At 42.1% G+C, this 15,177-nt stretch overlaps 1 protein-coding gene across 11 annotated transcripts in view; it reads right to left on the reverse strand.

The window, feature by feature from the left end:
* Window positions 1–15,177, reverse strand: part of LOC118453432 (protein NLRC3-like) — an 815,502-nt gene that overhangs the window by 252,769 nt on the left and 547,556 nt on the right. For 3 of the 11 annotated variants that reach the window (XM_087837947.1, XM_087837942.1, XM_087837965.1), the window contains one exon: window positions 7,541–7,714. The exons of 3 other annotated variants lie outside the window; for them this stretch is intronic. In XM_087837947.1, the coding sequence (XP_087694073.1) occupies window positions 7,541–7,714 (174 nt within the window). Of the gene's footprint in view, window positions 1–7,540; window positions 7,715–8,571; window positions 10,373–10,523; window positions 10,726–12,647; window positions 12,724–13,984; window positions 14,087–14,170; window positions 14,298–15,177 lie in introns of those variants that run through there. 5 more of the 11 variants (XM_087837981.1, XM_087837979.1, XM_087837986.1 and 2 more) reach the window with 4 other exon arrangements.

A 15,177-nucleotide genomic window follows, 5' to 3' on the forward strand; every position in this document is an offset into this window, starting at 1 on the left:
ATGACCTCAGAGCCAGAATCAAGTTCCAGAGAGACATTCGGGACTGCAAACTCCTCTGCTTCACCGAGACTTGGCTGAACCCAGCGATACCAGACCACGCCGTACAGCCGACGGGGTTCTTTTCGGTTTACCGTATGGACAGGACAATGGAGTCGGGGAAGAAAAGAGGTGGTGGAGTGTGTTTGATGGTGAACAACAGATGGTGCGACAACACAAACATCTCCCCACTCACACGCTCTTGCTCGCCCAATCTGGAACTTTTGATCGTTAAATGTCGCCCTTTCTATCTCCCTCGGGAATTCACTGCGGTCATTGCCTGCACTGTTTACATTCCGCCACACGCAGACTCGGACACTGCCTTATGTGAGCTACATGAGGCTCTCACACATCAACAAACACTTCACCAAGATGCCGCATTCATTGTTATGGGAGATTTTAACAGAGTGAATCTCAAACGGACATTTCACAACCTTCACCAGCACATCAACTGCCCCACCCGGGGCACTAGGACATTAGACCACTGCTACACCCCGTTCAAGAACTGTTACAAGGCTCAACCCCTGCCGGCATTTGGGAAATCGGACCATGCCGCCATCTTCCTCATACCTGCTTACAAACAAAGGCTAAAGCAGCAACCACCAATCAGGAGGGAGGTCGCTCGCTGGACGGACCAATCAGTGGCCGCGCTGCAGGACGCACTGGATGACGCAGACTGGGACATGTTTCGGCGCAGCTCTGATGACATCAACATGTTTACGGAAGCGGTTGTGGGATTTATCGGGAAACTAGCAGACGACACAGCAGAAAGAACTATCATCCGAACGTTTCCCAACCAGAAGCCGTGGGTGGATAAAAACATCCGCGATGCTCTGAGATCACGCACCGCTGCCTCCGGTAATATGGACCTATACAAGGCTGCGTCCTACAACGTGCGCAGCGCGGTCAGAAAGGCAAAGAGGAGCTACGGGGAAAAACTAGAGTCACAGCTACGACAGTGCGACTCTAGGAGCCTGTGGAAAGGACTGCGGACTATAACGGACTATAAACGACCAGCTTCTTCAATGATGAATGCCGATGCTTCACTGGCTGATGAGCTGAACACGTTTTATGCTCGCTTCGACGCCGCAGCAATTAAAACAACAAACGGCTGCGCGCGCTCGGAGTGCACCAGTGAAGAAAATGCATTCATCATCACAGAGCATGCCGTGAGGAACACCTTCAGGAGGGTGAACACCAGGAAGGCAGCAGGACCAGATGCAATCCCTGGCCGGGTCCTGAGAGCCTGCGCTGACCAGCTAACACCGGTGTTCACGGAGATCTTCAACCTCTCCCTGGCCCAAGCTGTGGTTCCCACGTGCTTCAAACAGTCCATTATAGTTCCTGTTCCAAAGAAACAACAGCCCGCTTGCCACAATGACTACCGTCCAGTAGCACTGACCTCAATTGTGATGAAGTGTTTTGAAAGACTGATGAGAGATCACATCACTTCTTCACTTCCTGCCACCATCGACTCACTTCAGTTTGCTTACCGGACTAATCGTTCCACAGACGATGCCATATCTCACCTGCTCCACACATCCCTGAGTCACCTGGACACTGGCAGAGGGAATTATGTTAGGATGCTGTTCGTGGACTACAGTTCAGCATTCAACACACTAATTCCCTCTAAGCTTTTCACCAAGTTGACGGATCTAGGACTCAGCTCATCACTGTGTCAGTGGATCCTCAACTTCCTCACAGACAGACCCCAATCAGTGAGGGTGGGAAAACAAGTCTCCCCCTCCATCTCACTCAGCACTGGAGTGCCTCAGGGCTGTGTTTTAAGCCCCCTGCTGTACTCACTGTACACTTATGACTGTGTAGCCACATCAGACACCACCTCCATTGTCAAGTTTGCTGATGACACTGTTGTTGTAGGCCTGATCTCCGACAACATCGAGACGGCCTACCTGGAGGAGATTAGGAACCTGGAGACCTGGTGCCAGGAGAATAACCTCCTCCTAAACATCAGCAACACTAAGGAGCTGATCGTGGACTTTACCACAAAGCAGGCGAGGAATTACAAACCCCTCATCATCAGTGGCACGCCAGTGGAGAGAGTGGACAGTTTCCGATACCTGGGTGTCCACATCACTCAGGACCTGTCATGGTCCTGCCACATCAACACCCAGGTTAAGAAAGCCTGTCTCTTCTTCCTCAGAAGACTTAGAGACTTCCATCTGCCACTGAAGGTGCTCAAGAACTTCTACTGCTGCACCATCGAGAGCGTCCTGACGGCAAACATCTGCACCTGGTTTGGGAACAGCACCAAGCAGGACAGACGAGATCTGCAAAGAGTGGTGCGCTCAGCCCAACGCATCATTCAATCAGAGCTCCCTGACCTGCTGTCCGTCTACACCAAGCGGTGCAAGTCCAAAGCTAGGAAGATTATGATGGACCTCTCCCATCCCAACAATGGACTCTTCTCACTGTTGAGGTCTGGGAAGCGCTTCCGCTCCCTTAAGGCCAAAACAGAGAGAATGAGGAGGAGCTTCTTCCCCCAGGCTATTCGAGCCCTGAACCAGGTGTAGGACTGTACTCTCCCACACACATCACTATAAGACTGGACTCTCACACACATCACCACACGCACCACCGCACATTTCCTATAATTTCCTATAATTTATAATCTTTATAATCTCTTTCTGCTGTTTGCACATTTTTATTTATTTTTATTTTTATTTTTTTACTGTAAATTCCTAAGTTAATTTGTAAATTTTATAGTAAATTGTAAATACTGTAAAACTTTTTTCTGTCATTTAATGGTCGGGCATTGTACAGCTACAAGCATTTCACCCCCATGTCATACTGTGTATGGTTGTGTGTGTGTGTGACAAATAAAATTTGAATTTGAAAATTTGAATTTGAATCTAATAATATTTCTCACAGTATTGATATTGCATTAAAGTTGTCTATTGAAGATGTCCATTTGAGGATTCTTCCATTATGTTAACTTTTATTACAAGTACGGTCAGAAGTATTTCATACACATTGCATATTTGTGCTTATTTCGAGTTGATGTTCGGTTCATTAAGGGTCTTAAGCTTCACTGGCGTGACTGTCCAGGTGATACATGCTGAGGGAAACTAGAACAGGATGATTGCATGCATGCTTACAATACATATAACACATATAATCTAGGAATGTGTCAGGCCTGAGGCCTTAACTCATTTGGTGTCTCACTATATTTTACTCTACTTGGCAACAGATGACCAGAGTCAATAATTAGCCCCAGAGACCCTGAGGGCTTGAAGTTTATTACCTTGTATGGAAGGTGTTATAGAAAAGAGAAGTTCTATGTCTGTTTATAGCCATTAAAGATGTACAAGATGTACCATTAACTGTGACTAATGTCTGGAACCGATTTTAATCTGACTATTTTTATTGATTCCATGGGGGGGCGTATACCCCACTGCTTTGTAAGTGTCCACAACATGTATTTTTGTCAGAAGACATAGGCTGATGTTTTCTCCTGTGTGTTAATAAACTTGTTGTTTGATTGCACTTCTCTGGGGCCTCCGTGGTTTGTCTCACTGCTCTACATTGATCGATTTCACGACACAATCCACTGAGAGCAGCACTTGGCGATGGTGGGAAGAAGAACTCCCTTTGACACAAAGATCCTCCCAGTGAAAACAGGCTCCAGGAGGAGCATTTACCATGACTGGTTGCAGGGTGAGGGGAAAGAGAAGAGATGAGCTCAGAGAGACAAGAACAAAACACAAACTAAGGAGAGAGAAGACAAAAGACATGCAGTAGTGACATATAAAAGCATCAGGAGTGAAACGAGGGGAGTGGAGAAGAAAGCAGACCATCATGGGAAGTCCACCAACAGCCTGAGCCTATAGCAGCATAACTAAGGGATGGTTCACCTGATCCAGCTCGAACTATAAGCTTTATCAAAAGGAAAGTTTGCAGCTGATCTTCAAAGTAGAGAGGGTGTCTGTCTCCTGAACTCAAACTGGGAGCTGCTTCCACACCAAGTCCAACATAGCCAGGCTGAGTCGTTAGATTAGTCCAACGTAAAGTCAAAAAGTCATTAGTTATGTCACATTTTAGTGCAAATGTAGAAAAACTGTCCAAAAATTATTTCTAAATCTGATATTAAACAGTTTAAATGGTGAAAAAAGCTGTAAAGAAAACAGAGTCAATAAAAGCCTCTTTAGAGGGTCACCAGTTTAAAACTCAGACATTTAAACTGGTGATTCTCCTTCTCTGCTCCATTTCCTCTCTAGACTTCCTGTTCCTAGGAGGGATTTGATTGGCTGAACGTCCTTTTAGCCTTTCTTTAGTTCTTTGGGTGCTAATCAAAGAGGTAAACACACGAGTCATGTGACGTGACATAAGGAGCGCTTTGATTGGTTGGGATTGACAAACTATGGTGCTGTTTGCAACCTTCGCTTTGCAGAGGCAAGAAAATCCCTTAGATAGAGATGAGACGCTCCACAGTGACGTTTCCACACTTTGGAGCTTCTGAAGTGCAGATGTTTGGAAACGCTGCTCCAACGTATGGTTCAAAGACTCAGATCACGTGACCTCAGCTGCCACAGGTGGCATACCTGCTGCTTCCATGTTAGCATGTTAGCTTTAACAGGTGGTCAGTGTGAGAGCAGAAGATGATATCAGTGACATCCAAACAAGGAAGGAAGAGACTGTTGAAGGCAGCGAGCTGTGACTGCTGTGAACAGTGTTCTCACACTATTTTCTCCCTGTGTCAACATACATGAGGCTGCTTCAGCTGCAACACACCACAAACACCTTTATACAACTAAATATACTGAGAGCACACTGCTGTGGTTGCTGTGGTAACCATCGATATATCCAGCTTTTTGTGGCCGAGTCTGCTTCCTCATCCTTGGTTAAACCCTCAAAGTTTGATGCGTTTTTGACTTGACGCTTTTTGTGATTTGGTTTTATTTGTTGTTCTACACACTGTGAAACAAAGCTAGAAGCCACTGTGGTACAGTGGGGGACTCAAACCCAGGACCCAACCTGCTCCAGCAACAGTCAGAAGGATTTTGTTAAGTCTCATTTTTTGTTCATTAGGAAAACATCAATAATGAAGAGCACATGTTTATAGAGGCACATTCAGACCAATGACAACAGTCCATTCACACTGACCTCCACCTTTTTAAATGTGAGTAAACACATCATGGTTCTGGTGCTGATGTGGTGTCAGGGACAGGTGATGATTTTGAACTCAGTCTGAGGTTTGATTACATTGAACCTGCACTGCTTTCTCCTGTTTATGACACATTTATACCCAAAGTCTCAGCTGGATAACAAAGAACGAGGAAAAACACATTTGTTGGGAGAATTGTTAACAAATGTGGTGAGAGTGTTATAATAGTTACAGACAGAACTATGATTTACTTATTTAAATGCATTCAAGGACATTTTTTTACTCACGTTATGTCTCTTCCACTATGTTATTTTCTCTCCTACAATGTACGTTACAATTACATTAGCATGACCATTTATCCAAATTAGGCGATGACATCATTTAGCGACTTCCAGCAACTTTTTGGACAGCCAATAGCAATTTTCCTTACTGAGGAGTTGGCAACACTGCTAGGAGCAGTGGGTGGATGGCAGCATTATCATGAAGGATCAGTGTGAGAATACATCATCATCCACAAAGAAAATCAGTCTGAGTGTCTGACGCTCTTGTTAGAAAGACGCAGTCGCAGCTTGTGGGTGCAGTTAGCTGGTTTGCTAGTTAGCTGCTCTACTAGTTAGCTGCTCTGCTAGTTAGCTGCTCTGCTAGTTAGCTGGGAGCTAACTCACTCGAACATTTGATGCTAAACTGTCTAAACTGTGTGAGCAGCATTCATTGCTGCTATGTGTTACTCTCCAGCCTCTCTTTAACTTAGTCCTCTCAGTTTTTTTCCTCCTTACAAACTAGAAAACCTTCTTTTTCAGCTTCTCCTCCACACCCGAGCTGTGGCTAAGGTGCTACCAGCACGCAGGCTCGGTGTGTCCAAATTCATGGGCTGCATCCTCCTGAGGACACATTTGTAGACCGATAACGTCACAGTGATGCACCGAAGGCTGTCCAAATTCCTCCGAATGCAGCCGACAAATGCGTCCTCCTTTTCTCCGAATTTGAAGGATGGGTCGGGTGTGTCCTTCGTGGCCAACCATATCCCAGAATTCATAGTGCGGCCCAGCCAAACTCCAGTTTCCGGTAATGGTGACCACTACTAAGTTTTAAAATTACTCTTATTAATCTTCCTGGGTCACAAAATAAACTTTTAACATATTTTCAGGCGAGAATGTGAGTGTGTAAACATCAAATATCTGCTCGGTTTATCAAGATATCGCATATTTGCAAAAGTGCTTCGACGTTTTCGGAGACGTCTGTTACCCATCAACTCGATAGCTAGTCGAGAGCTCGAGGGTCACTGAAGCCGCAGAGAACGGCACAACTCCCGGCACAATTCCCAGCACATCATTTTCAAATCACCGCGGACTTTCGCTACTCAGGTTAAAAGTAATATTAGTAACATATGACTGAATCTATATCTCACTTAAAGCTTTCTGTAAATGAAAGAATCAGTGAAAATGAGGCACTTCAGCTGATTTTAAACAAAAACTCTGAACATAACCTGATCCAGACCAGGTTATTGGTTCAGCATCAGTAACCACGGTGAGCTAGCCAGGTAGAAACAGAGCTAGACAGAGACAGACAAACATTTATGCTCACAATCACACATCTCCAGTTAACCTTGCATGCATGTTTTTGGACTGTGGGAGGAAGCAGAGAACCTGAAGACAACCCACACAGGCCACACTATCACCCCTATTTACAGAATTATAATCTAATTAGATGATAAAGTAATAAATTATTTGGTATTTTAATGAAAATACATTTTAGCAATAGTTTATAAGTCAACAATTATAGTTAAAAAAAAGTGACAAATCAAACAGTTAATAAAACCTTCTACAGCTGAAACTAACCGACAATGTCGGGGGAGGAAGTAAAAGTAAAAACCAGAGACGATAACTACCAAAATAAAACAGGAAGTGAATAACATTCAATCTCACTTTAAGCTCAACAGTCAAATTCTTTTTTGTATTAATCTATTATTTTGAATTTTTGTTTACATTTTGTTTAAGTGAGGCAATGAGTCATATCACTATGACCAAATATATATTTCATCTTTTCAGTCAGAAATAATCAATTGATCATATTTTTATTACTAAATGTTTCTGAAAATCAAATTCTGATATCTGAACAAACAGCTCTGTAAAAACCTTCAGAATACAGGAATCAAACTAGAAGGTTTGGTGGAGAAAGCACTGCTAAAATAAAGATTTTGGACTCAGAGGAGCAGATGGGTCATTTCATTGCAAATGAAAGACAGAAAGTGAACAAATATCACTAAAAACCCCAGACACTAATTTCTACTTTAAGACTTTTTAAAAATCAATTTACTGTTTATGCAGTAATACAAATCAGGTTTAACGTGATCATCAATGAAAAATTTTAAATCCTGACCTGAGAGTTTCCATTTTACAGTGTGGACTCTTCAGTCCTTCAGACAGAAGCTTCACTCCTGAATCCTGCAGGTCAGAGTTACTCAGGTCCAGCTGTCTCAGACTAGAGGACTGGGAGCTGAGAGCTGAGGACAGAGCTTCATAGCCTCTCTCTGAGAGCTTACAGTGACTCAGTCTGAAAAATGACAGATAAACATTAAACAAACACTGTTGTTAAGTTGCAATGAGGGTGCACTAAAGAGTTATTAGATTTAGCAATTAACCCTGTTTTTTTACTGAGAGTCAACAAATGGATGACGCTGACATTTGTTAACTGACAATGGTCAATCAATTCTGGTATTCTATTGCAAATGCCAATTGGGCTCCATGTGTCGGGCAGTGCATTAGCACCAAAGTAGCTGACATGTTGATCAATAACTCTCTGCTCATTAAATTATCATAAAACTATTACAGAAGTTTAACTGACTTTTTTCCCATTTAGTGGATTCTTATTGGTTAATTCTGTCATAATTCTTCATTTTAGGCTTTATTTAAAGTTGTAGTCCTTACTTTAAGTCCCAGTCTATATTTCTGACTTTCTACAATCCTACAGCTCTTCTCACATCTGAGATCTTCCAGTCAAAGGCTGTTACTGGTCGCACTAACTCATTTATTCAGACTCTAGTATTCACTCTAGACTCTAGAGTGGCCTTTAACTAGTTTTAGGCTGTATGATGTTCAGTGTTTGCTGTTTAATGTTTTTATCTTCTGTGTTTTTTATTGCCTGTTTCTATTGTAAAGCACTTTGAGGTTTGTGACCTGTGAAAGCTGCTGTATAAATAAATTTTACTTACAGGATGATTCTGGACATGACTTTGATAAAAGCTGAAGTCCATATATGTTTAAGACACTCTGACATTTACTGCTGCTATGAAACATTAACTATAATATACTGTATTTATCATGTAATAAAATATGTTTAAGTTTTTAAGGGTACATCACACATTACACTGTTTATGTTATAAATAAAAGCCTGATCACATGTTTACTCACAGAGCTTTGTTGGAGGCTTTGACCACTGGCAGCAGCCTCAGAAGAGCCTCCTCTGAAGCTGAGTATTTCTGCAGGTCAAACACATCCAGATCTTTTTCTGATGACAGTAAGATGAAGACCAGAGCTGACCACTGAGCAGGAGACAGTTCATCTGTGGAGAGACTTCCTGATCTCAGGGACTGTTGGATCTCCTCCACTAGAGAACGATCATTCAGTTCATTCAGACAGTGGAACAGATTGATGCTTTTCTCTGCAGACAGATTCTCACTGAGCTTCTTCTTGATATACTTGACTGTTTCCTGATTGGTCTGTGAGCTACTTCCTGTCTGTGTCAGCAGACCTCGTAGGAGAGTCTGATTGGTCTGCAGTGAAAGACCCAGGAGGAAGCGGAGGAACAAGTCCAGGTGTCCATTTGGACTCTCTAAGGCCTTGTTCACAGCACTCTGGTGGAGAGATTGTAGGTTTGGTTTGCTAATAAACTTAAACCACCAGTAGGTTGTTTGTTGTTCTTCCAGCAGATTGAGTCCAGAGTTGATGAAGGTCAGATGGACATGAAGAGCAGCCAGAAACTCCTGAACACTCAGATGGATGAAGCAGAACACCTTGTCCTGGTACAGTCCACTCTCCTCTTTAAAGATCTTTGTGAACACTCCTGAGTACACTGAGGCTGTGCTGATATTCATCTTACACTGTTTCAGGTCTGATTCATAGAAGATCAGGTTTCCTTTCTGCAGCTGATCAAAAGCCAGTTTTCCCAGAGACTCCATCATCTTCCTGCTCTCTGGACTCCAGTGTGGATCTGTCGCAGCTCCTCCATCATACTTGACCTTCTTCACTTTGGCCTGAACCACCAGGAAGTGGATGTACATCTCAGTCAGGGTCTTGGGCAGCTGTCCTCCCTCTCTGGTTTCCAGCACATCCTCCAGAACTGTAGCAGTGATCCAGCAGAAGACTGGGATGTGGCACATGATGTGGAGGCTTCGTGATGTCTTGATGTGGGAGATGATCCTGCTGGCCTGCTCCTCATCTCTGAATCTCTTCCTGAAGTACTCCTCCTTCTGTGGGTCAGTGAACCCTCTGACCTCTGTCACCATGCCAACACATTTAGGAGGGATCTGATTGGCTGCTGCAGGTCGTGTGGTTATCCAGAGGCGAGCAGAGGGAAGCAGTTCCCCCCTGATGAGGTTTATCAGCAGCACATCCACTGAGGTGGACTTTCTAGGGTCAGTCAGGATTGTAGTTTTGTGGAAGTCCAGAGGAAGTCGACACTCATCCAGACCATCAAAGATGAACACAACCTGGAAGTCTTCAAAGCTGCAGATTCCTGCTTCTTTGGTTTCAGTAAAGAAGTGATGAACAAGTCCCACCAAGCTGAACTTTTCCTCTTTCAGCACATTCAGCTCTCTGAAAGTGAATGGAAATATGAACTGGATGTCCTGGTTGGCTTTGTCTTCAGCCCAGTCCAGGGTGTATTTCTGTGTTAAGACTGTTTTCCCAATGCCAGCCACTCCCTTTGTCAGCACTGTTCTGATTGGTTCATCTCTTCCAGGTGAGGCTTTAAAGATGTCTTCTTGTCTGATTGTTGTTTCTGGTCTGTCTGGTTTCCTGGATGCTGTTTCAATCTGTCTGACCTCATGTTCATCATTGACCTCTGCAGTCCCTCCCTCTGTGATGTAGAGCTCTGTGTAGATCTGATTCAGAAGGGTTGGGTTTCCTGCTTTAGCGATGCCCTCAAACACACACTGGAACTTCTTCTTCAGGGCAGATTTAAGGTTGCGGTGACAAACTGCAGCTGGAAGTTCTGAATAATAATAATAAAAATACAACTTTAACAATCACATTTTACAAAATGCTGATCACAATTTCTGACCCACTGAGAAATGACTGAACACACTGGTGTCACAAGTGTCTCATTTATCCAGCAGCTTAAATCTTTAGATAAATCCTCTTACTGCTCTGCAGACGGTCAGCCAGCTCCTCCTGCTTCATTCTCCTCAGGAAGTCCACTGTGATCTTCACAAATGCCTCTCTGCTGCTCCTCTGCTCATCATCCTCCCTCTGAAACTCCAAGCACTGGGGCTTATTTGGATTCAGAGCCTTCTGGATCTTCTTCAGCTCGTTCTTCACAAAAGTGATGATGTTGTCCTCCAGCAGCTGGAACAGAATACTTTATGAATGACCCACCACTCTGAACTTCAGTCTACACAACATCAAGAAGGTCCTGAGGAAATGGTTTGAGGGCGGAGTCAAGGAGGCCATTTATGTGAAAAGGGAAAGACCATCTCTGAATGGAGGAGGGGCCTAAGGGTACATCTGTCACCATCTTTAACAACACTTTAACAAACAACATGAGATTTTAACAGTAATGTAAAAATCCTGTGATTCTTTGTTATTAAGCACAAACACATCTATGGCCCCGTTTCCATTAGTAGCTGCTCAGATCGACTCACAACAGGTCGCCACGACTGGACTGGATCCACTGGTTTCCATTACAGTTGAGGACCACCTAATGTGGTCGTCTCAATACAGCCGAGTGTCAACTCACATCATTAGTAAGTGTTAATGCTCCTAATTTCCATCATATTTGTCATTTATTGTTCAAAGTTATTGTAGAAACAGTTATTCAGCTTCATTCTCACTGATCTCAACTACAAACTGTTTCACTTTGGTTTCTGTTTAAAGCCTCGATGTTTAAAACGTTTCCCTGTGATCAATGTTCCCTCTAATGTTTCATGTGTCTGAACACACAATCTCCCTGAGTGTCCCTTGGACCACTGTGAGCAACAGCAGACGTGTGCACTGTGGTCACGCCAGCATCGAATCATCCACGTTACATGTTTATTAAAGTAATCAAATTACAGCATTTATGTTAGACTACTTTTAATTAACTGCTTTAGCCCACTTACAATGAAAATTAAAAACAATCTTGTTCATGACCTGTGTAGTATGTTAACACTATTTGAAGTAAAAATAACTTGAACTCCAATTTTGAAAACACAACTTTATTTTTTTTTTACATTTATTATTAAGCTCTGACTTGTATTATGAGTCTGTGGTCTGGGAGAGAGTCTGTAACTCTGGATGCAAAATACAGTAAATAATGACCAGTGCTGGGCAATTAGCTATATAGTTACTTCTTCAAAAAGGTAAAACAAAGTAAATGGCCTGCATTTGTATAGCGCTTTACTCAGTCCCTAAGGAGCTTTACACTACATTCAGCCATTCACACACACTGGCAATGGCAAGCTACATTGTAGCCACAGCTGCCCTGGAGTTAGCCTGGGATCGAACCACCGACGTTCTGTTTAGTGGCTGACCTGCCACCTGAGCTACAGCCACCCCAGTATGCACCCTGCAGTGTTTATTTATTTATTTATTTATTTATTATATTTATATATATTATATTTATATATATATATATATAAATATTTATATATTATATATTTATATATATATTATATTTATATATTATATTTATATATATATATTTATATTATTATATTATATTTATATTATATTATATTTATTATTTATTTATTATTATTATTTATTTATTATTTATTTATTATTCAAATTTGAACTTAAACTTGAACTTGAAGAAAACCAAACAACCAAACCATCTCCAATGGTTGTACACGTTGTCATTAACGTGGCTTCACTCCACATCAGCCGCTTTGCTAAAACAGCGGTGTCGGCACATAAGGACGCTGTCATAGCCTGTCAACCACATTGATTAGCTGCGTATATACGAATGTGAATCACATCATTGGCTGGAGCAGCCAGTCACTGACTAACACTGCAAAACAGAATTGTTAACGTATTTACTTTAATTTCAATTCAGGTGGATTTTTTTTGTGTGCAATGCAGATTTTCTGTGCACAGAGACGTGCCAGCAGTGCACAATTGCACACGCGCAGCTTAGAGGGAACATTGTCTGTGATCACATTTGCACCGTCTGATTTCAAAGTTTGTTTCTTTTGGACATTTAGTCCACAGAGTCCTTGGTGTTCTGAAAGGGACCTATAAATAAATGTATTATTAATAATAATAAAAGTAGTTGTTGTACATGTACAGACCATAAATATGGAGTCCAGCTGTGTTTGATGCTGCTGGGCAGACTGACCACTGGGAACCTCTGAGCTCTGCTGCACTCTGTGGAGGAACCATGGACACACACACACACACACACACACACACACACACACTTTGATGATTGAAATGTGAATTTAGCCTCTAAAAGCTGTGTTCAGTCACTTTTGCTGCTTCCCTTGTTGCATCTGTATTTGTAGTTTCTCTGTCAGAGATCAAAATGATCAATAATACAAATGATCCTCCAGAGTCCTTCCACTGTTATCCTGATCACTGACACTTCTTTGTTGTGTTTTAAACTCTGTAAAAACACAAAGATCATAATTCCCTGAATGACTTCAGTGTTTTTCTAACTGAACTTTGTTTCAAAGGCAGTTTCTCAGTAAATGTACTTGTGTGTACTTGTGAAACGTCATCATTCACAGATCAAGTACGTTTCAACTCAAAGTACGTATAAAGCCAAGTGTGTAAGTTCATCTCTGAATGTTTGTGATTCCTACGTTAAGTTTAACAACGATATATGAAGCTGGGACGTCTGTGCGCTGCTGAGTCTGTTTGTTTGTTCATTCCAACCATCAAACTGTTCACCTGCAGCACAGTTTGTTTGTTTTTCAAAGTAAAACTGTGAAACACTTTTTTCATACTTGTTTTTTTCATACAACAGCTCACACTGACATCATCCTGATAAAAGATGAGTGCAGGAAAACCGTGTTTGCATTTATTTGCACTGCTTTCCATGTGTGAATGAGGCGAGTATCAAACTGCTCAGAGGAGAAAAGCTCCATATAAGAACCATTACTCCCAGTATTATTCCAAACTGGTCCAGCCTATAAAGATGAACTCTGTGTGAACAGCTGACCTGTGTCATGTGACCAAGAACACAAACATGATCTACTGTCAGATCAGGACACGTCACAGTTACTGTGTTACTGTTTAACAGCACACTGCAACATTCACACGTTCATCTAACAAACTGGATCATTAACAGCTGCATTTTCACACGTTTCACTTTGATTCACTACAGATTCAGCAGACAGAAAGAAGTTGATGAGGAAACAACAGTTCAGTTCATTTCTGTCCTGGTTGATGAAGATGGCAGCTCTGCTGAGGAGCAGGAAGTGGGGATCAGACTGAGTGAAGAGTTTCAGGACAGAGAGTTTGAGAACATCTCCTCTTCCTAAAAATAATCTCTGAGTATCTGCTGTGTTTGTGGAAACACTCCAACACACAGCGCTGCACATATGAACATGTGTGTGAAACAGAGCTGACATTAAACATGATGGAGGATTTATTCACAAACACACAACATTTACACACACATTACCTCTCTGCAGGACGACACACGCCTGATTTAAAGTCAGGAACATCATCTTTAGACCAGTCACTCTGTAAGGACACAGAGCTGGGTGGAGGTCCAGGCTGGTTCCTGTGAATAATGATGGAGCAGTGATGTGAGTGCTGAGCTGTGACATGGAGAAGAGTCATGGACAGTTAGAGATGGTCATCTCACCTCTGAGCTTTGGTCTGGCTCTCATGTTCCCCACACAGAGTGCTTTTAGAGGGAGGGACTCCCTCCTCTCTGTCCTCACACTGATCCATGCTGCTCAATTCACATCAGCTCACACACACTTTCTACCTTCACCTGCAGAGGAAACACAAATCATTCATGTGCACATCAACTGAAATCCTCTGTAACAAGGCGAACTGAACCTTGTGCTACATTAATATAATAATAAAATAATGTTAGCACATGGGAATAGAAACTTTGTTACAGTCTAAATTTTAATTCTAATCAATACTCAGCTTGACCATTGTTGTGTACGTCACAAGCAGAGAAACATAAAGGTAAGAAAAGCTGTATTTTGTTGCCTAAATTGTAGAGGGTGACCTTGCCTCTGCACCTAAACAGAAAAATGAGAACAGTCAGACATAAAGTGGAATTCAGCAGGTGGAAGAACCCTAAGATGTAACCTGACTCTGACCATGAACACTACAGTCACTGTACTGCACTCCAGCACAGTAAATCCACAGCACCGCAACCTGACCTGTAGAGTGTTTGAATAACACAAAGGTCATTTACCTCAGTTTGTTCTGTGGGACATTTCACAATAAAACAAAATCATCAAATACAAATATCTGATTCAACAATGATCAGATAGAAATTACATGTAAAGTCTATTAAAGTCTATAAAACTTGTCCTTCACTCTCTTCTAATATGCCTACATGCTTATATAGGGTTAAACCTGTGGTTGCATTGTGCATTTAGTTGCAACTCATAACTTCAGCATCTGTATTAGAAATAACAGACGGCTTTTTTTGTTGTTTGGGCTTTTTTGGGCTTTTTTGGGGGGGGGGGGGGGGGGGGCTTTGTTGTGAAAAATATATCTGTAATCACTTTGATTTTTCTTTTGAAGTTTAAAATAGATCAGTGCTAAAATCATGACAATATGAAACACATTTAATGTTTATTAATGGATACAAGACTTAAATTAACATATCACTAGAACCCCGTGTAA

The sequence above is a fragment of the Neolamprologus brichardi genome, chromosome 3, assembly GCF_056152115.1.
Source record: "Neolamprologus brichardi isolate AB-2024 chromosome 3, ASM5615211v1, whole genome shotgun sequence".
In the NCBI taxonomy this organism is placed as follows: domain Eukaryota; kingdom Metazoa; phylum Chordata; class Actinopteri; order Cichliformes; family Cichlidae; genus Neolamprologus; species Neolamprologus brichardi.